The sequence below is a fragment of the Coffea arabica genome, chromosome 8c (assembly GCF_036785885.1).
Source record: "Coffea arabica cultivar ET-39 chromosome 8c, Coffea Arabica ET-39 HiFi, whole genome shotgun sequence".
Lineage (NCBI taxonomy): Eukaryota > Viridiplantae > Streptophyta > Magnoliopsida > Gentianales > Rubiaceae > Coffea > Coffea arabica.
In genome coordinates, this window is record NC_092325.1 from 228249 (window position 1) to 251454 (window position 23206).

The 23206-nt window shown below is 37.1% G+C and overlaps 4 protein-coding genes across 8 annotated transcripts; 2 read left to right on the forward strand and 2 right to left on the reverse strand.

Moving 5' to 3' along the window:
• Positions 1 to 7: 7 nt before the first annotated feature.
• LOC113707002 (adenine nucleotide transporter BT1, chloroplastic/mitochondrial) lies at positions 8 to 3561 on the reverse strand. Its single transcript, XM_027229151.2, has 3 exons — positions 2408 to 3561; positions 1197 to 1358; positions 8 to 1114 (listed from the first exon to the last, which is right to left on the reverse strand). The coding sequence occupies exons 1-3, from the start codon at positions 2969 to 2971 to the stop codon at positions 641 to 643; spliced, it is 1200 nt and encodes a 399-aa protein (XP_027084952.1). The 5' UTR covers positions 2972 to 3561; the 3' UTR covers positions 8 to 640.
• A 3411-nt stretch (positions 3562 to 6972) lies between these two features.
• On the forward strand, positions 6973 to 8234 carry LOC113707354 (EG45-like domain containing protein). The gene is made up of 3 exons (XM_027229634.2): positions 6973 to 7136; positions 7325 to 7610; positions 7904 to 8234. The coding sequence occupies exons 1-3, from the start codon at positions 7028 to 7030 to the stop codon at positions 7908 to 7910; spliced, it is 402 nt and encodes a 133-aa protein (XP_027085435.2). The 5' UTR covers positions 6973 to 7027; the 3' UTR covers positions 7911 to 8234.
• Positions 8235 to 11966: 3732 nt separating this feature from the next.
• On the forward strand, positions 11967 to 13162 carry LOC113722177 (EG45-like domain containing protein). The gene is made up of 3 exons (XM_027245662.2): positions 11967 to 12390; positions 12530 to 12815; positions 12909 to 13162. The coding sequence occupies exons 1-3, from the start codon at positions 12279 to 12281 to the stop codon at positions 12913 to 12915; spliced, it is 405 nt and encodes a 134-aa protein (XP_027101463.2). The 5' UTR covers positions 11967 to 12278; the 3' UTR covers positions 12916 to 13162.
• Positions 12994 to 22935, reverse strand: LOC113722174 (uncharacterized). Of its 5 annotated transcripts, none has more exons than XM_072063122.1 (15): positions 22795 to 22935; positions 21688 to 21811; positions 21102 to 21238; positions 20884 to 21023; positions 20518 to 20663; positions 20192 to 20271; positions 18886 to 19143; positions 18235 to 18345; positions 17950 to 18072; positions 17269 to 17390; positions 17121 to 17190; positions 16224 to 16316; positions 15286 to 15413; positions 13863 to 14004; positions 12994 to 13275 (listed from the first exon to the last, which is right to left on the reverse strand). In XM_072063122.1, the coding sequence occupies exons 3-15, from the start codon at positions 21135 to 21137 to the stop codon at positions 13129 to 13131; spliced, it is 1596 nt and encodes a 531-aa protein (XP_071919223.1). In that variant the 5' UTR covers positions 21138 to 21238; positions 21688 to 21811; positions 22795 to 22935; the 3' UTR covers positions 12994 to 13128. The 5 variants fall into 5 exon arrangements, 2 of the variants coding, with proteins under 2 accessions (XP_071919223.1, XP_071919222.1); XR_011820462.1 differs by lacking the exon at positions 21688 to 21811 and adding an exon at positions 14855 to 14889 and having other exon boundaries at positions 13168 to 13275; positions 22795 to 22930; XM_072063121.1 differs by lacking the exon at positions 21688 to 21811 and having other exon boundaries at positions 22795 to 22930.
• Positions 22936 to 23206: the final 271 nt, after the last annotated feature.

Genomic DNA, 23206 nt, shown 5'->3' on the forward strand with positions numbered 1-23206 from the left:
CGCAGAATAGAACATTAAGAGAGGATCAATTTCCTTCTCCAAATCATTTTCATTTTTATACTAAGCTTTCTCTTTTTGTTAGAAAAAAAAAAACTAAGGTAACCTATTCAAAGGTGATGGAGATAGTCACATCACTAACAAGGCTTCGAGCAATGAAGCCGACAGAGAGAGAGAAGGAATTCCCTTTCGAGACGTTCAGACGTCCACAGCCTCAGGAGTTAATAATATGTCAATCCTCCAGAGGTGAAGATTGCGAAGACAGCAACCAGCCAAGACTATTTTACCAGATTGTGTTAGAACTTGGCGTGTTGAAAACCATGAGAACTTCTTCGCTGAACTCGCAAATGTGACAAGGTTTGTGCACTTGATCTTCCGCAACTTAATGTTCAAAATTTGATTCTTTAAACCAGGAAAACAAGAATCAAAACATCGCAAAGGTCCTTGAGAGCATCACTCCTCTCATCCTACAAACTAAACGAATAAGCTAATCCTCCAAGATAGAGACCACAGACGGAGGAAAAATGCCGAACACCAGTCAATTTAGTATGAAGAAAACCTGACCTGTATCCTAGCTTTCATATGTATTTATTGGGATGTATGGAGAGCACTTTTTTTATTCCTTCCTCTAAATTCAGTGCTTTTACCCCTTGTCTTCTTCCTCAACTAATATTCTCTTGCATGCTTCATAACACATGAAAGAAATTCCTGCTGCAGGCACCAACTTTATACAGCTTGGTCCGAGCCCTTTATATAAACCTTGGATTCCTTCCTGTTCAAGTATGCTAGCAATAGCGTGAAGCACATTCTTGTAGACTTGTTTCCCGCTGACAGCTCCAACCTGCATCTGTTTTCGGGCCACCTCAAGAGGGAAGGTAGCACTACTTGATATGGCACCAGCTGCAGATCCAATTAGCAGGGTTTCTATGTTCCCGATCCTCTCCTGTTTGAAAACTTTTCTGTATACCTTTCGTAATGTATCATATGCACAGTAATTGGTTGCAGCGTACGGAATCACTCCAATGAGACTTGGAGCAAGACCTCTGTAGAGTTCTCCAGGTCCACCCTCTTGCAATATTTTGATAAATGCATCAAATAAACCATCATAAACTCCTCGCTGCACATTGCAGGAAGAAAGCCAATCAGAATAATGGAATGCAAAAACTGTAACAGCAACAGGAAACCATGCTTGAGTTTACCTGGATGGTTAATCGTGTCTTGACTAACTCAAGTGGATAGGTCACCAATGTTGAACTGACTCCAGCACAGGCTCCTGCAACTAATGAAGCGGGTACAGGAAGCTTGGGCTGCTCCCCTGATTTGGGTGACAGATTCTTATTGACAGTATCATAAGCAAATAGCTGCAAAAGGACAGATGCCATTTAGCTATGAACTGAGGCACGAGATGACAGATTCAATATACAATACCGAAAAACAAGGGAACATGCATTTGAAATTGGAATGCAATAATGTTAAATTTTCCAGCCAATCAGAAGGTAATGGAAAAGAATCAGAGGCCGTTAATACCTCAATCTCAAAATGCAAATAGAAAAGGCAATTTAACTGAAAAGCATACATAACTTCAAGCTTCATAGAAAACATGGCCAGGAAGAGAGTGGAACAGGATCTTGCAGCAACATCCAAACAGAAATCTGGAAAAGCTTCAGTCAATGTATCAATCATATCCACCCAGGCTTAGTCATACCGAGGAAACATTTACATTAGTCAGCTACAAAATTTCCCTTTTGACAGAATTCTTCAAGTATTGAATTCGTCAATCATCATGGGGTAAATTTTCATCACCTGATCACTTGCTTCTGAGTCATTCACACTAGCGCAAGCAACTATTCTCAAGCTCATGACCCCTTGGCTCACAACATTGAACAGTTTGCCCATTACCCAAAACTATGGTTTCAGGAGCTCAAAATTGACTCTGATAAATGCGTGAGGACAAAAGGAAAGCCCAAAAAGTCTACTGCAGGTTAGTGGAATTTGGAGAAACTGCATTTGGGTATCCTTTCTTCTGGTAAGGCAGAAACCGGCAAACCTTTTTAATCATGTATAATGCACATCACCCAATAGCTAGTTATCAATGCATCTGGTGGTTAGTAGTAAAAACAATTCAATCACCCCTGGCATGAGCTACCAGTAGCCTACTTATGCCCTTCCTAGACATGGGCTTGTGAGTCATCCACTAATGGAAACTATGCTTTAGGACATATCACGACCAGATAAACGCCCTATAAAACCAGAAAACAAACCAACTATAAGATGCATCAGACACTACAGACCAACTTAAAACTGAAAAGCAGATAATTAATTACAGCCTCAGTATCAGAAGCACGGAATGAAGCCAACAGTATGACCCAATGAAAACTAAAATTAACGTAAGGAGCGATCTTTTGTTTACCTCAATGGCTTTGCTAGGCGCAACTCGAATCACATTAACCATATTGCCCCTAAACAATCCTTTCCATCCATCATGCTCCATTATATTATGGAACACCTCAGTAACAGAATGCCCGCTACTCCCAACCATCAAATGAGTTCTTATTGTCTCCAATGGAGCTACAGCAGTCCTGGACACAGCACCGGCAATTGCTCCGCTTATTAACCTCCTCAATGAAGGATTTGCGACCTTAACTTTAAGTTTAAGCCCAGTCTTCTTCTTCTTAACCGCCCCTTCCTCCTCCGGAATGCCCACGATTTTAAACCCCTCAGGAGATGACACATATTTCACATATAAATCAGTGCAAGGCAGCTTGAAACCATCCTTTTGATTTTCTCCTCGAGGATTTGGTGAATTTGGAGAAACACCGAAACCCATATTCCCAACTTGGCCTACCGAGGCAAAGAGGCCGCCAACAGGGTATAAATTATCATCTGGGAGGAGACTCCATTGAAACCTGAACTGAGAATTTGAGGAAAACCCATCACTCTTATACTGCAAAGATTGCATTTTTGTTCCCCCCATTTCTGCAAAACCTTCAAAAAAATGAACGGAACCCTTCTTTTGCCTTTCCCTTCAATTGGATGAATTCAGTACATACCCAAGTTGCTAAGCTTTCATGTTTCTAAGCAATTTGGGTACAGTGAAGGAGCAAAAGATTCGGTTTTGGGGAGAAGGGTATTAAAAAAATGCATTCTTGACTAGTGGGTAGACAAGAATGATTAGATTAGATTTGTTTTGGGAAGAGAATAAAGAAAGAAGCAGTTTTTTGAGACCGGTTTACCAAATTGAATATATTAATATAAATTTTTTTGTTTGATTCGCTACTGAAGAATGAGGAATCTTGGGACGGATTATTCTCACGAAGGAGGAGAGGTCGGGGGAGGGGGTTCTATTGAGGAAGAGAAAAATGAGAAACAGGTTGGACGGACTCTGTTCTCCCTTTTCAACCCCAACAGAAGAAAGGAAAATGAAATGACGGAGAGAAATTTGCTGTTTTTTGGTGCGCCTATATGACAGGGCGGAGATTGTATTCGTGGTATATCTTTGCCATGTATGAAAACCAACAAATATTCGAAAAGGAAAGAACAATTCATGCAAATTGAGCTTTTATGCCTGCCTCTGATTGTGGCTGCAAAAGTGAGTTGGTGGGGATGAATTGTATGTGCATTGGGCTGTGCCTCATATTACAGTGTATCCAGTTAGGTTATGGGCTTTACGGGCCAAATGAATTCATGGATTCTTGGATTCCAGGATCAGATCTCCTACATCCACAACATCCAAATTGAATCCTATGTTTTTTTTTTTTGTTTTTGGTCCGACCAAAAGCAGTAGGCAAACACACTGGGTTGTCATTTCTATGTGGCGCAGTGGGCAGATGCGTCGGTGGATGGGCATTTGTTTATGGGCAAGTCAATGGATTTTGTGCTGTGAGGATGGGCATATGAAGACATGGGCTGGAGCAGAGCTACCTATACTGGAAACCTGGGTCCTGACGGGGCTCCGAATTTCCAAAAAGCATCCTTCTAGAATTAGGGATCACATCTCCAAAGAGAACCTTTCGGCCACGCACGTTAATATTGGCATGGGAATGTTTAGGAAGTCAAGATTTTGCACAAGCAGACAGCAACAGATACCATTACCACATAGGAATGGATCCCTACGGGACATCCGATAGAGTTGGAGCAATACCAAATAGGGATGCAGTTATGCTGCTCCTGCGGAATAACCAAACGTCACTTCAAACTTTAAAAATTAATATTGGGCTCATTTGGATAGAAGATTATTTGATAAAAAATATCTGAAATAGTACTGTAACACTTTTTTCTAAAAAAAAAAAAAAATTCTAGCACATTTTGCGGAAGAGTGATTGAAAATTACGCTTACGATTCGAGGAATATGATATTTAAGAATTTTTTCCCCTAATCTTGATAAGTAAGCAAACAAGCATGCTTTTCGTGTCATAGATAATCCTTGCAAATATTTTTATAAAAGTATTAAAATGGGTTATTTTTCGATATTATCGAGTAATACCAGAAGCTCAGAAATGAATGTATTAGTACTCTTAAAATAATATTTCGTAATACCTGATAATGAGTACGCGATGTGCAAATAATGGTTAATTTTTAATATGGTCTGTCGTTAAACTATATTTCATGTGCTATATTTTTGAAAATATAAGAATAATTAGGAAAAGTAGTAAATACAAAAAAGGGTACGCAAGCTTAAATAGAGAAAGCATATAAATGCAAGGGGATGATAATTGTTAGTATGTGTGTATACAATATATATAGTAGATTAGATCAATGTTAGGCGTGTTAACGAGTGCCTTGAGGGCACGCGTTAGACTAATCCACACACTAAACATAGCTGGTATATACGATTCTCATCAGCGGGAAAAAAAAAAAAGGGGTTATTGAGGCAAAATTTGGGCAGCTTACATAAAGTTTCTTAGGCATATTCCATGGGAGTTGGGAGTGCTGGGACAACGTCTCTTCTGATGTAAATGTAATGTGATATATTGCACCCACTAAATTGGAGTTTCTAGAAAAATCAGCGCTTCAATAATTTTTCAAGCACTACTTTATTTCTGATTTTTGGCGAATGGTCAAAAAGTTTGTGTCCTATCAATTTCTGGACTTCGTGATTTCAATAGGCTCTCTCCATTTGATTCCTGCTAATTACTTTATTTCTGATTTTTGTTGAATGGTCAAAAAGTTTGTGTGTTTTTTTCTCTTCTTTTTTTTTTTTTTTTTTTTTTTTTACGGTTTTGATCCCATAATTATCAGGATTAATTGTATTGGTACGAGACAAATCAATGAAAGTGCACAATCCTAACAGCTGGTGGCAACTGGAAAAAAGTGCCCCAATTTTGCCGTAACTGACTCGACTTCAAATTTAAGCATTTTACCCTTATCATTAATGACAGCTAAACCACTACACCTAGATCTTGACATTTTCTTTAAGAGAAGACCAATTGTTTCTTTTAATTTCCAAGTGTATTAAAAGGTGACAACAAAATGAAATAGAATTAAATAAAAATAAAAATAATTAATCTTATACACACCAACTAACTGTGTATATATCGTTCGAGTTAAATGTATGATAATTATGTAAAATTTGAATTTAAAATTTGACTATGCATATTTGTCGTGAATTCAACGATGATAACAGTGCACATGCACCGTTATGGAATTCGTTTTCCAATCCTCCTTTCTACAGTCTGGACTGTTGACAACCATAACAGCACTAGCCAGCAAGAACATGGTCCATTTGAAGCCGTGGAAGTGAGGAAACAAGGACATTTGATTTGAGTGGAGTTGGGGAAAATTGGCGGGCAGCCTTGTCCACGGCATCTGTGTTCTACTAGGTGATATGAGGATGTGAATATGACTGGTCAAAATCACAATTTTTTTCTCTTAATGTATGTCCAACAATCGCCCCTCGGCCGCGCAGATCGGTTGGCTATGGGATAACCTCATTAGGCCCCAGCGTGGTCGATTCTAACTTTTTTACCGTCTCGTGTATCCTTGGGCTCGGATGTATGGGCACAGGGATATTAGTCTAACAAAAAAAGATGAGATACTCCCTATATTGACAAAAAAAGAAGAAGAAAAGAATGTCCAATAATCGTTCCGTTGAGACAATTTTTAGGAGTGACATCCATTTAATTTCAGGTATAGAGTGGCGTTCAGACTTCTAATATCAGGTGAGCTTCGTATATCACCACAAATTTTGATCATCAATGAGATGAAGAATGAGGCAATGAATTTAGCAACTGCAACATCCGTCGTGTGGAAACTTTTACGCGCAAACTAGATGCCACATTATCAGTGTTGTATGTGTATAGCCAATCTATTTGCCCCTTTTCCTAACGAGGAAGGTTGCATTTTTCACCTCTTTTTGACCAACTATATGAACTTCTAGTGAAAATGTCACAACTATTATGTATGAGATGAGAGGTATGTGAATTGAACGTTACATTTTGTCACTGTAAAATAATTGTGTAAATAGTTTAGAAAAAAATGCAATTTATTTAAACAGTGTTACACCATGATCTTTTTGGGCACTTTGAATGGTAGAATAAAAGAATTCCTCGTATCTACGCATGTCGTTTGATTGGATCAATCAATGACCACTAACCACATTTACCTGCCACACCTCATTTTTTTTTTTCTAGTAGGAGTATTCTAGATCGTGCACATGCTTGGAAATTGTAATTTATCATTCATTATTTATATAATTTAATGGCAATGGTTAATCGATGTTACATCACTCAGAAACAGCTGTTGTGACGATCATTTCCGTCACTTTTGATACTTCGAATGAATGACAGGATAAAGAATTGCTTAACTAGATTCTCACGCTGAAGACTCAGACAAACCAATTACAACAAGTGTAAATGATTCTCACTAATCCACTTTATTTCTGTCCTATTCTTGGAGCGTATTGCGGGCGGGGAGGACCTAATTGGAGGATGGATTGCTCCTTCCATCTATAAATTGAGGGAGTTGATAAACAATAATTCCACACAACAAGAATCAATCAGCTGTACCAAGTTAATTTTCCTTTCCAATCAAAATGGCTATCCTAGTTGTGGCAACACTCCTCATCAGCTTATTTTGCAGTGAAATAAGCCTAGTCCGGGGAGACATTGGCACTGCAACATCTTATAGTCCACCATATATTCGTAAGTAATCTGTAAATATATATCTACCATTAACCCAATTAACTGTACTGAGATTGATTCCTTTTTTTGCCTTTTAAAAGCACGTCAAGGACTGACCATTAGTGATTGTTCATGTCAAATTTCAATCTTCTTGCACATATATGCATATACAGTATAGTAAAGTAGCTGACCTGTGAATTCTGTTGCAGCTACTAGATGCAATGGCAACAGACCTGATCAATTCCCAGCAGGGAACCTATTCGTTGCTGTCAGCGAAGGGCTGTGGGATAACGGGGCTGCATGCGGAAGACGCTACAGGTTGAGATGCCTGAGTGGCAATAACAAGCCATGCAAGAATGTTGGAACCACCATCGACGTTAGGGTGGTGGATTTTTGCCCCAGAAGGCCATGTCCCTCTACTATCCTCTTGTCCACGGATGCTTTCGCAGCCATCGCACATTCTCCTCATGCAAAAATCAACATTGAATACATCCAGTTACGTATATATATCCATTTCCTCTTACTCTTGCTCTTGTTCTTGTTCTTGTTCTTTTTTAAAAAAAAAAATATTTTTAAAGCACAAATATGGCCGGATTTAAGAAAAGGGGAAGGGAAAGGGATGTTTAAACTCATGGCATCTAAATCTTGGAGGTTCCATATTAACTATTGGACCAAGACCTCCTTAGCCCTCTCACTCCTATTCTTCTTTCTTGACCTTTATCTTTTATTATTATTAATATTATTATTATTTTGTAATTTTTGCTCATTACATATCGATATATCTGCAGGGTTTGATGACTTGTTCCATGAGGCAGCTGGGTTTTGGGTGCTTCTCCTTGACAATGTGATTTTGCAGTATATTCGAGAGATGAATGATGGAAGAGTACTTACTTGCAGAATTCGGTCATGATCAAGCTTGCCAAAGAAAAGAATTCAGTCATGAAGATTTTAATAATTATCATGTGATTAAGTCGAGTTATATCTACTTAGCCCAAAAGAAGAATATAATTTTTTTTTTCTAGTCATGCTCAATACTAAAGGATGAAACACTTTCTTAATTACCTTGTAACAAGCTGTAATACAAATATATCTAAGGAGCTTAGTTTCAGTTTTATGGAAGATTTGCTTTTCTCCTCTCTTCTTATTTAAATTTTTTTCTTGAACACGCGTATAGGATTCCATTATGCCTTCATGGTCTCGTCAATCCAATTATTGCATTGTGGACACAAGATTTTGCTAGTACTTATAATTAGTACTACAAAAGAAGTTGCAGAACAGATAGAATAATTTTTTGTCTTGCTAATGTGCAGGAGAACCCGTGTGGGCCTTTTTGAAGTGTGAAACGTTTTTTTTTTTTTGAAGTGTGAAACGTTATACCTTAGTTGTTTTTCAACATTTTGTTTGATTCAATCACTATGCCCAGCTTTAGGTATCCTATTCTCTTTTTCTGTTTTTGATTAAAGAATAGGATACCTATTCTTTAGGTATCCTATTCGTGTGGACCAAAACATGAAGTCAAAACATGGTCAACCAAAACTCAATTGGGATGATTTTAGTTTTTTTTTTATTGTTCAAAAATTTATAATTTGAACATAAAAGTAAACTAAACGAAACATCACAAAACAGATTATTCAAAATTAAAATCTATGATCGCCTAAAATAAATCAACCAAGAACAAGCCCTATGAACAAACCTAGTGTTGCATGAACTTTTGTAATCTTAGAAGGCCATCTTACTAACAGTTCTAAAGACTTTTTGGAGGGTCGACCTTTCTTATTAGCATTAATTATCTGTAGGCAGATTCCTTCCATTAATATACCAATAGATTGTTAATTACTCCCTCTGTCCCACTTTGATAGTCCTGTATTCCTTTTTCATCTGTCTCAAATTGTAGTCCACTTTCTAATTGAAGAATGTAGTTGTATTTTAATTTTTCTAAAATACCCTTATTCAATGTAAGTAGTTGTTACTATAAACCTACTCCATTTAATAAGAGTTGATTCTTTTTTTACCATCAATTCAAGTTCCCATAAAGTTGTACCATATTTAATGTGAGAGTATTTTAGGAAAATAGCAATCTAAATTTACTTTTCCAATAAAGTTAACTACTTTTTCTTAAACTGTGTGAAAAAAGAAACAGGATTATCAAAGTGGAACGGAGGGAATAACTTTCAAGGGAGTTTGAGGTTAGCTTTTAAATAAACTGAACCTCACTCGCTCTTTTTAGGGATGCTCCAAATATTTTCTTCCCCTGTGATAGTTCGAGTTCGAGTTCGAGGCCTGCTAATTGAAGGATTATTAAGAAAATGAGGTTGAAAAACCAAGTATATCAACCACGTGCTGTTAGAATTTACAAGTTTTGCTAAGAAGCTCAGAAATCTTCAGATGCGAATGAAAATTCACAACTTATGGCAAAAGAATGCCTTCTAATTAATCAGGAACACTCAAGTTACAACACTTTATTCAAGGGTCACAAATGGTTAACAAGTAAACTATCCGTGATGTTGCAATTCTTCAGTTGCATGTTTAGTTTAGACCATCTTTTAATAAGTCTCAAATACATTACACAAGGGCATAATTATCTGTGACATGTTTCATATTCTGTATATTTTCTGTCATTAGTGCAATTTTCTCTGTTCAACAAATCGTGCCGGACGATTTTCAGTTAATTTATTAACAATATTGACTTCTGTTTGATACTATGACTCAACTTAGGCATGAGGCGAAAATGGCCTTTGCATGATTTTGTCGCATAGGTATTTGACAAAAAAACGATGAATAATACTCATAGAAAGTTGTCTTTTTTTTTTGCCCATCTCATGAGACCCTCTCCACTGGAAAATTGAAACAGGAAAATCCCAGAACTGCAACCCGGACGCATGCAGCTTATCAAGCTTTCATTGATTAATGTCAACTCTGCGCCTCATCATCATCATCATCATCCTGCTTTGCCAATTCTCTCTGTTCTCCATTGATCCCATGTCCACTCTGACTTCCCATTACAGCTTTGACCCATTTTTTTTGATGATTTTGATCCGTGGTGGAAAGCTTAAACAGAAAACTGACCAAATTAAATATTCAACGTGGCCTGGCCTAGGTACATCGCTTTCGTACTAATCAAGTAGTGCACCAATATATTCTCGCATGCTTCCTAATCATTTCTTCTTAGAGATTAGAGACGCTTGGCTATATGATTGATTAGCCGCCACTAATCAAGAACCATTTTAATCAGGGCACTGCCGCCATGTTAATTAATATAATTGTCATTGCATGGTAATCGTCAATAGTTAACTTTTTCATAGTGATGGGAGAGTATATTAGCATTATCATTTATCATGTTTTGGGATCTTGAAATTTATTCAGATAGTAGTAAGATTTTGGATCACTCCACTCGCTGCTAAATTTATCAACAAAGCAATCATGATTTTGTGCCACAACTACTTAGTGCATGCATGCATGCGCTAAATCTAGTGAGATAACTTCCGGTCCTTCTGGATCAATTGCGATCTTCTGTGCCACACTATTCGGTGTCAAATTCAGTATCAATCCCATTTATCATGTGATGGTAAAAAAAATTTTAATAAACAACACATGATAAATTAAACAAACAGGATATTTGATATAAATATAGAAGTGACATTGAGAAAGTGGCACTGAGGATTTCATGTGCTTTTGGACGGCCTCCGTAATACATTTACAGCCAAAAAAATAAAAACGAAAAGAAAGAAAAGGGGAGGAGGCGGCGGCTAATCCTGATTAAGTTGGAGCAACGATATTATGAACAATGGAGCCCCAGTCCCAGTGTTGAATGTCCGGCCGGCCGTCCAGTAGTAGCATCGGCAGTGTCGCTGCCCACCTGCATTACTCAGGATAAGCCTTCCACTTTCCGCCCCCCCAATGGGGAAGTGCTTCATCATATCAGTATTGCTATGATGATCATCAATTTTCAACCTATAAACAGCACCGACCACTTGTGCAAGAACTGAAAGGGAATTTGTCTTTTGATTTCCAGGGCAGGCTAGTCGTCCATTAGTGGCGGTCCGTGGACTTTTACTTTGGACATCTTACATGTTATGTTAGTTGAATTCCGTAGCACAGCCTTCACATCACTTAGAGCTATCAGCTATAATATTTGACAGTTGAGTTATTTTTCATGTTGTAAACATGTAACCGAGAGAAAACATGAACATTGTACTCTTCCTAACAGAGACCTTAGTTAGTGTACCAACCATGGTTCAAAGACTCGGCCGAGTCGTCACCAGAACGGGGCTTCCCGATCCGATACCAGGATGAGATGGTTCCGAGATAATGAATTGTCGAGAACTTGGCCGAATCACCGAAAACTCAACCAAGACGTCTTCGAAATGGATAGAAACGGTCGAATCGTCCCGAGTCACTCCGAATCATCCCAAGTCAACTTGAATTTTTATTATTTTTACTAATTTTTAATTATTTTTGTTTATCATATTTTTTACAATTTTTAAAATATTAAATATTTTAAAAATTTGCTGAGACCGCGGTCGATACGTCGAGACAGATGTGGAACAGTTTGGGCCGCGACCGCAACTGCGACGGCGACTTTGAACCATGTTACCAACACGATTGTGATTCCTTTGATGACATGTTTTATAAGAGTGGGTTGAGGATTATATATATATATATATGAAGTTTCTTGAAACCTACTACTGTATTTCTTTAGTGACATGTGCTAAATTTCCAAAACCCTATTTGATTATGAACAATGTGATTGATGGTAGTTTGATAGCGTACCATGTTTGTAAAAAACAAAACATTTCTAGGGGAAAGTGGAAAGATTGTGCATGACGCAGGAAACCATATGCTCAACCCCTCCTCTCATCGTCAACAAGCTGAATTCATTTCACCATCCATTGTCAACGTGGACTGCAATTGCCATTGATTCCCAACCAAAAGTACTCGTGCTGCTTGCAGCTTAGATATTGGCAACTTTTCTTAGTAGCTATCCACATTCAAATACCTTAATAAAAAAATAAAGGGGACGGTTTAGAGATCAGTTTGAAACCTCGGGCTGATTTTATCTACAGCTAGTATAAATTTGAGGTAAATTAGGCACATTTCCCCCACATCCGAAGTCGAGAATCAAGCTACCCTACCTAGGCAGAAGTAAAGTCCACAGCCATAATCATGGATCTCCTACGCTTCAATTTTGTCTTAATCAGCATATTCAGTCTGGCTAAAATAAACTTAGTCCTTGGAGACATTGGCACTGCCACTTCTTACAATCCTCCATATACCCGTGAGCAACATTTGATTTCTCAGAAGTTTCTATATCATTATTTAGCAGCAGCTTTTTTGTTTTTTCAGTTGTTTGAGAATCGTATTAGGAAGGATATGGAATTTGATTATAAAATTTACTCTAAATTTAACTCGTGCAGCCACCAAGTGCGGGGGAAACAGAAATGATCAGTTTCCAGCAGGAAATCTGTTCGTTGCTGTGAGTGAAGGGCTGTGGGATAACGGGGCTGCATGCGGCAGACGCTACAGATTAAGATGCTTGAGCGGCAACAACAAGCCATGCAGAGATATTGGCACCACCATCGACGTTAGGGTGGTGGATTTCTGCCCAAGACGCCCATGCCCTTCCACCATTGTTTTGTCTAGTGATGCTTTTGCAGCTATCTCCCGCAACCCTGATGCCAAAATCAACATTGAATACATCCAGTACTTACACTTCTTCCTTGTCTCCAGCTTATTATCTTCACTATGTTCTTCGGTTGCTCCATTGCTTAATATTTTACTTCACACCTTTTGCAGGATATGAAGAGGGATTTGACTTCCATATATATATATATATATATACGTGTAATTTTACGGGCTGAAGATCAAGAGGAAAAGGGCATCCTTGGAAATAGGAACAGAACTAGATAGCAAAATGTTGTTTAAAAATTCATTTCCCTTTGTTATCGGTATATCCTATTAAATGATGGCAAACGAGCACAAAAAATGTACTAAAAGTTTCGACGTGATGTACACATCAAATGATTTCAAGAGATGGTTCCCGAAATTGAGTTGCTTTTGCATTAAGAGTACCAAAGCTTTCCTTTTGATTCTGGAAATACGGATGAAGATGGCGGACACCTTCCAGGTATAAAGGTGTTTGCATCTCAATCAAGCGGGAAACCTGCATGTACCAGCCTTTTAGTTCATGCCCTAATGTACAGTATATAGAGGCCACAATCACAACCACAACTTACCAGATAACAAAGATAGAACAAAAGATATTAACAGATTATTCCTGATAGCAAATCTTAGGCCATGGCGAATACACCAGTCAAGAACTGAGTTAATGAATCCACCAGATTCATCTTATTATGGCAGCATGACAATTTCTTCTGCTAGTCTAATGAAGCAGGTATTATTGGGTGCAGCATGGGACACTATCTGAATGTTGCTAGGGGTACAAGTCTTAGTTGTTTTGACGACAAACTTGTTTTCATCAATGGCAATAGTGGGTTAAGTGTTACAAAACCAACTCAAGGAGTAAAGTGGGAGAAAGTAACTTTAAGACTAACATGCAAAGCATGCTAAACCTGATGGGGTTTTACTGCGATTAACCCTTCAGGGAAATTGCAATAACCTTCTATGAGAAGGTTTAACATGCTAAACTATGGACTTAGAAACAGCATTTCCTATGACTTGACAGAAAAAATGTAGAACATTCATGATAAAAGACGGCAAAAATTGACAATCACGCAAAAAATGACTTACAGCTCGGCGAAATGCAAACATCTCCTCTTGACCAGATAGCATGGAAGTAATTCCAGTTGGTGTACCACCAGAACTAACTGTGCCCTCTGCTAGAACATCTCGTCGCAGTTTGGCACCTTCAGTCTCTGTTTCAAATTGGAAGCTGGAAAAGGAGAGCAGAAATGAACCAATGTAGTCTTTATAACCAAAGACAGAAGTTGAAGCTAAAAGACAGGTGATGTAGATGGCATATTGCTTAAACTTTAAAGTTTTCCAGCAACTCTAGACGGGTCAAAGACTGGCCTTACGAATGTTATCCATTCATATTTGATTCGATTTTCTCACTGAGAATGTACTTGACCAGAAACTTGATCATCAGTCACCAGACATAAAAGAGAAGTAATGTCTATGCCAAAAGTCACTTCCATACTCTTTTAAAACAGTAAATTCACTATATCCATTTTACTGCCAATCCTGATATCATGCTACCAACCTAGTGCATACCCTTAGATTTCTTAATAGCAGGTTTAGATGACATTGCCATTTGGGAAGCAATGTGTAATATAAAACTATGTCTTTTGCATTAAAAAGAGACAATTATTTGTGCCTAAATTTGAATTGATCAATTTATCACATCACTCTGTTAATGAAAATGTTATGATTCATTTTCTGGAGGGAAATATCACGTCTGCATACAAGGACGACATATTTGGTCTTTTAATCCTCGAATCCTTTCATAAGTATTACTAACATAACAATCTATTCTACTAAAATCAATTATTCATTGAAATCGCAGCAAGTAAATCATCTCTCTCTCTCTCTCTCTCTCTCTCTCTCTCTCTAATGTATATTAATGCTTTAGGATTGTCCTTGACGAATCATAGTTAATTTACATTATGAGATATTAGGCCAAAAGCACACTAAGTCATAAAAAGAAAAAATAAAGACGTACAGGGCAACATAAAACTGAACTGTCAGAATATAGGAAAAACAAAAATGAAAATAGGGCACACCGTAAGCAGAGGTAAAGCACAGCGCACATTTTTCACTGAAAATTGACACATAAAACTTGCATCATGAGAAACAATGTCAAAATGGTACAATAAAACCCTAGCTAATGAAAGAACTTGGCTCTGCTCAGGAGAAAAGAAGCAGAAAACAGATATAATTAAAAAAAATGAAAAAAAAACCTCCATGGCTCTAGGAAACTTCTCATAATAGAATTTTGATACTTTTAGGGAATACTTTGTTATATAACATTGATCTATAATGAATTGATGACATGTTGCAAGTATGCTAGGTAGTGTAAAATAATTTCTGATGAAACTCATGCGTGTCAATAGATGAAAGAGCTAACTAAGCAAAGCCAAAGGGTGTGGGGGTCATCCATGGACCAATGTGTCAAGAAACTCACAAAAGAAGAATGATCAAATGATTTCCTCACCTCTCCAAGTCAAAAAGTGTACCCTCTTCAGTTCCTTGAAATAGGTCATCTATTGAAGAAGCAGCAGAACAGTATAGGCAGCAATGGTGATTGTAAAGTTCATCAATGAGAGTTATAAATCTCCGAGCCTGGAAGCGAGAAACCCAGTATCGGTAATTGTAGCTGGTAATCATACAGAAGCAATATCAATCTGTTTATTAGACTGTCAGTCTATCAGTTTGTCTTAGCTTTCCAAAGATAAGATAATCATTGGAAGCTTTAGAATGCTCACACATTGGTCAGTCTTATCCAAGAAAAACAGGATAACCTGATAAACTGCACAAGCACCTTGCAAGCATATAGAGCAATCTATTAGGTAGCTTGTAAACTGTTGTCCTTAAAAGGTGCCTTAAATTGTTTCACTAAAATGGCACCATATTTTAGTATGCTGAAAACTATGATCCCTAAATACACTGAGGGCGACTATACTTCAGAAACCCATCCATGAGACTGAATAAGCCACCATGATCCATGGAACATGTTCAAACTCAAGCTAAGCGCATAGCAATCAGGAATCTAGAAGCTGTATCTTATTGTATACTACTAATGGTGGCTGGTAAGTTTCGAAGTAAGTTTATCATAAACCTTGAGACAAGTATGATTTTCCCTTGAGATGACATTTTAAGGGAACCTGTTCGACCTTCAAAAGCTCCCTTCCCCCTTGATGTAATAGGTAAAATAAGAAAAGAAAGACTAAAGTGAAAAATAGGCAATTTCTCCTTACATTAAACTGAAAGAAGGAAAAAGAAGAATGTCAAGTGAACAGCATGGGCGATAAGAAGCATATCTATTCATTTAAAGCCTGATGTAAATCACAAAAACTTGCATGCACAAAAATGCTGTAGGAATTGATACTGATGTACTGAAGGAAATAGCATTCACTTAAGCAGCCTTGGTACCTTATCACGAATTCGCATGCTCATAGTAGGGATGTCTGAGATAAAGATCATGTGGTAATTTTTAGCTACAGAAATATAATCTGCGGCTCCAACCTGCAATAATTGCTAATGGGATCAAACAGGAAAAAGAAGGTAAAGGGGGACGTGCAACAAGGTCAAGCATCAAAAAATTAAATTAAAATGCAGTGCAGATGTCACTGAGTGGTTGGTTCATCTATCAGGGACAGGAATTGATAGCTTTAGTATACACTCACAAACAGTAAGAATCATCTGAGACTTGGAAGATATTTTTTAGGAAGGAATACTCATATTTTTCCACCAAAGTACTTTTCTTTGTAGTAATATCCAATAATATGACAGTATGAACTCTTTGAATATTGATCTAGACATGGACCTAGCTATTTTCATTTGTTTCATCAAGTTTCCTTCCTTTTGTTTGCAAAAGTACATTACAAGATGGAAGGAAGGATTTCAATTTAAAGATGTGCAAAAATATACGAGGCACAAATCTTAGAAAGAGTCAAAGCAAGTTTAACAGTCTTTAGTCGTAAAATCGACCAGATATTGCTTCTGTTTTCGAATGTTTTCAGATAATGAATGATACTAAATATGCATCAGCATACACACAATAGAAATTGTTCCAGCATGAACAGAGCGCCAAAAGAGAGAGAAAAAAGATAGACTAGCTTTGAATTAGTGATACTATAAAAAAACACTAAACCACAATCTAAATATTTCGAGCTTTTCTATTTACAGTACCATCATTTAAACAATCCTAAATCATTATAGGCAGGTTTCAGCTTATAAATTATTTTGAAGAAAGAATGATTTAGATGGTATTAATTTAAATAGCACAACAATATAAAAGATACTTTTACCCAAAATGAAGCAATTTACCGGTCGACCGCATAGGTACTCAAATGTGAAACGTGCCAAACCGTTACAGCTTAGGCGAACCTCCAATGTTCTGATTGCGAAAAAAATGTAATATCAAAAGCTGAGTGAGATATATCAGTAAAATGGACGCAGATAGATTGAAGAGTACCTCCCAAACATCACTCGAATTGCCTTTGAAGTGATTATTCCCCCAGATAGTCTTGTAAGCTTGTCCCACATAATCTCAAATTCCTCTGTTTTGATACTATTCAGTGGCCAAAAATAATGAACCTGAATAGACATAGGAAAATGGAGATGCACTTAACCCCAAAAACAACATCTAAGTACAGGTTGGACTTATTCTATGACTAACAGATAACCAATATATTGGAGCAACGAAGACGATGAGACTGAAGTAGAATATAGAAAATTCAATTAAGTTCAGAAAGAAACAAAAATATATATCTCAACCACACCAACTAAGACTCAAGTTCATCTTTTTGCCAGGAGAATCTTTAGAAATGTTACGAGTGTGAATATTCCTACAGCTGAATGGACCAATTAAAGAATTTAGACAAAAAGAAACTGAATCTTATTGCAATGTAATACCACATTCTTGTTTAGCAAACCATTCATTATTCAGAGCTATCTCCAGGATACACCTTCAAATGTGCTTAAATTTTCAAGCTTGTTCTTTTTATTGCTCTCTTTGTCAATCATTAAGGTTCTGTACAATACTCGTACATCTGCATGTATGGTAATAAAGGATGTGGCCATCACATCTTTCACAACTAAAAGTCATAAAAACAGAAACACATGGAAAAGATAATTGATTTGCCTTCATGCTCACCTGATCAATAGATCTTTTTGCTATCAGACGGCGATAGTCAATTTCACTTCCTATTAGACAGTTATCACATTGTTCATCCAATTTTGCTACAAGCTTTTGGAAGATTTCCTTTTGCATACCATCCTGAAAGGAAGGAGAGAAGTTGCAGGAACATTTTATATGGGGTGCAATATATGTTCAAAGTCCCATGCATAGCATGTCACAGAGTCCTGGATAGAACACCAAAGGAAGCATAAAAACATAAATTTATGCAGTTTGTATTAGGAAGATTTAGTATAAAGACACCTGATTCAGGTCTCTCGGTGCACGATTACTGGTGGCAACAAGAATTGTTCCATTGCTTAACAATCTACTTAGAATTCCAGATAATGCTACGATTGCAAAAACATCAACTGTCTGCAAGAGCAAGTAAGATATTAAATTTAAAGATTCCGTCTCCAAAATTTCAATCCAACTCAGAAATTTGCACGAAATAAAGAATATAACTTAATCATTCAAAGAAAAATTATGCCCCACTCATTTGCAGAAAATAATATAAGGTAAAACAAAACCCGCTTCATAATATAATTCCAATATCCAGTTCAAGTAGCAGTAAACTGATCTACAAAATGAATCACGTTAGATGTAGTAGTACAATAACATAACACTTAGTCATGTTGCAAATTAGATTTCTTTAACAGGGTCTGTTATTCATGTTTGTACTTAGGAATTCTACAAGGGTAGAACTCAAACATTTTATTACAGTAGATGACTAACTTGAATATTCTGTCTTCCCACTTATAGTAACAAACATCAGTTGAACCTAATATTCTTGCTCAGATAACTAACAAAAAAAAGGATTTATAAAGAAGACAGTAACAGATATCTGTAGGTAAGGATGTAGATAATTCTTGAAGAACCACTAAAGTAAATCTATGAAACATTACATCATCAGACCTGTATTTCATCAAAGCACAGAAGGCTAGCTCCTGCATGATTTCCATGGGCTTCAGTGAGAAACTTATCAGCTACAGCAGGAAGGATGTTTTTCATCTGCACCTCTTGCTTATATCTTTCTTCTGCAGCTAACCACTCTTTAATTTTTGTATCAAAGGGAAGATTAGTAATCCAACTAGAAATACTTGACTGCAAACTTTTATTCTTAACTTGATCCTTCCATATCTTATGCATGTGCTCATTTATTAACAGCATAGCCTGTCGAGAAAAGACATTTTTAAAGAGCAATAAAAAAATAATTATGGAAACAAAAATGAAAATCCGCAAAAATTAAGGTTTGAAGCAAGTTAAGCCCAAACCAACTTATATTGTGTGTGTGTGTGTGTGTCTTTATTTGTGTTCTGCATGCTTCCTGTTGGTCAACATTCCTCAAGCCAGATGAGGAGTGAGTACTTTTGATTTGCCAAAGCATTAGTTGGTACAGAGTGGTCTTAATATAAAACCTACTCCTCCATCTGTTAATGTTGATATCTACACATGATGGGTTTGTAGAGAAACATTATAGGTAAAGCAAATGTGGTGTCACTGACTACTGTGGCACGTTAAATATTTCCCTATTAGTTCTGTGATTCTATCCTCCTGTACCAACTTCATGATGTGCTAATTCTGAAAGTTTGATTCATTCTTCTTCTGCTTTTACAGAAGTAGTTATCAACTTTTTAACTGCTGCCTTCTTGCACTACCTACCCAGAAAGTCTTGTTTACGTCCATCAATCAGTTTTAAGCTTCTTACCAAGAAAAACAAGGATAGAGCAACGACTAGACCTACTACAGAACTTTCAATATGGAATCCATGAGAGTTTGTTATACCTTTGATAGGAAGCATCAAGCAAAAAGAAGCTATAATTAGAATAAATGCAATATATGCTCCATTTTAATCTCATTTGCCTTAAACTCTACAAGTCTTTTGTTTGTGGTTTATCATCTTATGGAATGCCTAGGGTTCTCTCACCAAATGCCTTACAGTCAAGAGAAAGACATGCCAGAAGTCAAAGAAGATATAGCAGGGCTTACATATGCCCATCCAACATTGACAAGGAGAAACCAAGAAGAAACAAGATATGATGAACCAAATAAAAGCTAGCAAAGTGGAGACTGGCAAATGAACAGAAAGTAATAAGAACTTGTAACTTAAATTTTTCCAAGTAGAATTGCATAACAGCTGCTTAGGAAAATAATTCACATAATAAAATTCAAAAGATGGCATAGTGAAATTACACCACACTCTGTACCAGTATGCAGTCACCTCATGAAAGTGAAATCTTCTTCGGTGTTTTACAATTCCTTCAGTCGCACCATAAAACATATCCATAAGCATTGTCTTACCTAAATGATGCAAAAATTTCTTCAAATTGGTATGTGAAAAAGTAAAACCACAACCAGAATAATATTAATAGAGAGAGATGCTGTGTATTAACATGCTATTCATGTTAGATTGCATGTCTACTTTATAAAAGATAAGTGAAATCATTGAATCCTTTTAGTGCCTTAATGTAGTAAAATACTAGAAATCTTAAGTGCAGAAATGTGCATTGGCAAGGAAGTGCAGATAATCAAGATGCAGGAACGAACCACTTCCAACGTTCCCATAAAGATACAATCCTCTGGGGGCTGGAGGAGCAGTGGGACGACGACCAACCAGTGAATCTAATTTCTTCTCTCGATTAAGATATGAGACCCATTTCCCTACTCCTGGCTCTACAATTTCATGTTTCTTCCTGAATGAAGACAAATATCACTAGCAGGGAAAAAATATATTTCTTTTGACTGATGAAGGGAGCAAAATACAGGAATTGGACCTCATGCTGAACTTTACAGAATTCGCAACTGGTTCAATGACAGGAAATCCTATTCAGATTTTTGTGAACCAACGTATAATTCATTGAAATATCCAGTTTCAGTATTGCTACAAAATCAAGGGAAAATTGATAGCCTTACCGGGACATCCATCTTTGGAAAAGATTTCGCTGCTTGCTTATTGATGTCATACCACCCCCCTCTTGTTTGGTCTCAGCTTCCTGCATCAAAAGCCTGCGCCGTTCGTTTTCCCTCTTCTCCTCCCATTTGGTAAGCTTTTCCTATGAATATGAGGAATAACATAAGGCCAGGAACAGCGTTTCAGTATTATTTAACCACTATAAACTGTTGTGGCCTACATGGTACTCCTCCATATCTTTCTCATATTGCTCCATTCTCCCAAGCAGATTTTCCAGTTTAAAAGCAACCTCTTCCTGGTAAGGATCATGCTGCAGCTTCCCTTGCTTAACAAGACTCCTATACTGTGCAAGTGGCCCTGCAGGAGATCCATTGAAAAGATAATTTGAGTTCACAGCTAAACAACTTGGAAAATAAATGCAAAGGCACAGATAATCTAGTATAACCAATGTCTTGCACCTAACAAAATTATGCTCCAAAGGGATAAAAAATATACTGTATCACTGCATTCAGTATCTCTAAGCATTCTTGTAAGAAAAGATGGAAGCAACACTAAATATATACTTTTTGTCGGTAAATATATTCTGAAGTTTTGAGCATTGTGCAGACACAAGTACACAACAAGATAATGCACAATCTCTCAGCATATAATCAGAGCAAGAGGCAGGGGAAAAAATAATTGATCCGGTAGCTTTCTGGGTACCAACTTTGAGTATGAACTCTATCTTACTTTCTCCTCTTATGATATATTAGGTAAATCACCTAAGAAACAGACAATTTTACAGTTTAGAAAATCTAGTAAAGAACCTGAATGCTGCCAAAAATGGGGAGCAATTTGTCCAGTGATTTTAGTGTTCTCTATTGCAGGATCAAGTTGTAACACATCTAGATCTTCATAACCAACAATCCATTGGAGAACCACCAGCAAAAGCTGAACATGTGAGTAGAGGAATTAAATAATACTCTCCCTCCTCATGCGTGGAAGGTATATCATTGTAATAGGCCAAACATGTGGGACAAAAAATTAATAGGATATACAGATAAAGCCCTCAGTAGGTTGACGTAATTTTCCATTACAAAGTACAATATCCATTTATTAATGCATCATAGACCCTAACCCATGTAAAATGTAGTCCCCAGCAAAACAAGATACATTGTGTGATTGAGAGCTTGGACTCCCTAGAGAAACACTAATCAACTAAAGCAGTCTTCACTCAATAATCAACCAAAGCTAAACGGTCTCCATTCAGAATATTAAACTGTTTGTCAAGCATCAGAAAGAACAATATAAAAGCTTCATAGAAGCATTCTCCAAGATCACAGATTAACAAGTTAAGATTGGAGCATTTCTCTGTCCAGGGAGTCAAGCATATAAAAGGAAATCTTCGCAGAATGGTTTAACTAGTAAGACCACATGGTAGATCTCTAGCTAGCCATCCTTTGAGCAGCCATATCCATGAGAGAAAAACCTCACATGACCTGCTTTTTGTCCAGTTTTCAGTTGCTCTTATTTCTCACTCACACAGTATGACATTGGCTTTTATTCATGAATGGGATATATCTAACAAAGAGAGGGCAATAAAGTGAAAAGGAAGGAAGAATGATAGAGAAGAAAACTTGCGATTTTTCTCAATGAAGCCACGAGGTTATGCTTTCTGTATAATGGTTTAGTGCTCATGAAATTGCGACTCATTATATAATTTTCAGACTTTTTAAACTATAATCAAATTTTGACATGCGAAATATGAAGAGAACTGAGCAGTGGCTTAAGTTAGTGTGTCAATAAGTTTGGACATTTCTGTAGTGAAAAAGACAAATCAATAAATTCCATAAAATTGCAAGAAAAGAATGATCAAGCTCAACAACCAACTACTCAACATAACAGACATACATAAAGGGAGATGATAAACTGACCAGGGCGATTGGAGATGGAAGAATGGGGAGAATCACTGGTGATGCAGTAAAATCGAGCAGCACTACAATTACAGGGGTTGTGTTTTGAGGTCTGATGAGCGAACCCTAGAGAGATCAAAGACGACAACTTTCTCATTTAATTTCGAATCTCTTTTGCTAATTAAAGATGTTGATTTGGAATGGGGAATTGGAGATTGAGTAGAAAGAAGAATAAGAAGAAAGAGGAAGCATTCAAAAGAAAGAAGAAAGATGAAGCGCCAATTCTGACTCTGAAACTAACTGTAAAACAGTGCAGAAAGAGTTGAGGTGACGTGGATATTGCTGGGACCAGCCACTTGTTAGGACATGAGGTTTCTTGTTGGCACTAATTCCTGATGGTTTGGTCGACAGATTGTGGACATCAGCCAAATCT

Coding starts and splice junctions, on each gene's coding strand:
- LOC113707002 (XM_027229151.2), bottom strand. CDS start 2,971: ATGGGGGGAACAAAAATGCAATCTTTGCAGTATAAGAGTGATGGGTTT. Junction 1,359..2,407: donor CGCCTAGCAAAGCCATTGAG/GTAAACAAAAGA, acceptor GTCCTTTTGCAG/CTATTTGCTTATGATACTGT. Junction 1,115..1,196: donor AGACACGATTAACCATCCAG/GTAAACTCAAGC, acceptor TGCAATGTGCAG/CGAGGAGTTTATGATGGTTT.
- LOC113707354 (XM_027229634.2), top strand. CDS start 7,028: ATGGCTATCCTAGTTGTGGCAACACTCCTCATCAGCTTATTTTGCAGT. Junction 7,137..7,324: donor TTATAGTCCACCATATATTC/GTAAGTAATCTG, acceptor ATTCTGTTGCAG/CTACTAGATGCAATGGCAAC.
- LOC113722177 (XM_027245662.2), top strand. CDS start 12,279: ATGGATCTCCTACGCTTCAATTTTGTCTTAATCAGCATATTCAGTCTG. Junction 12,391..12,529: donor TTACAATCCTCCATATACCC/GTGAGCAACATT, acceptor TAACTCGTGCAG/CCACCAAGTGCGGGGGAAAC.
- LOC113722174 (XM_072063121.1), bottom strand. CDS start 22,930: ATGAGAAAGTTGTCGTCTTTGATCTCTCTAGGGTTCGCTCATCAGACC. Junction 18,346..18,885: donor TGTGCTTTGATGAAATACAG/GTCTGATGATGT, acceptor TTGCTCTTGCAG/ACAGTTGATGTTTTTGCAAT. Junction 14,005..15,285: donor ACACTTTTTGACTTGGAGAG/GTGAGGAAATCA, acceptor CTCCTTTTCCAG/CTTCCAATTTGAAACAGAGA.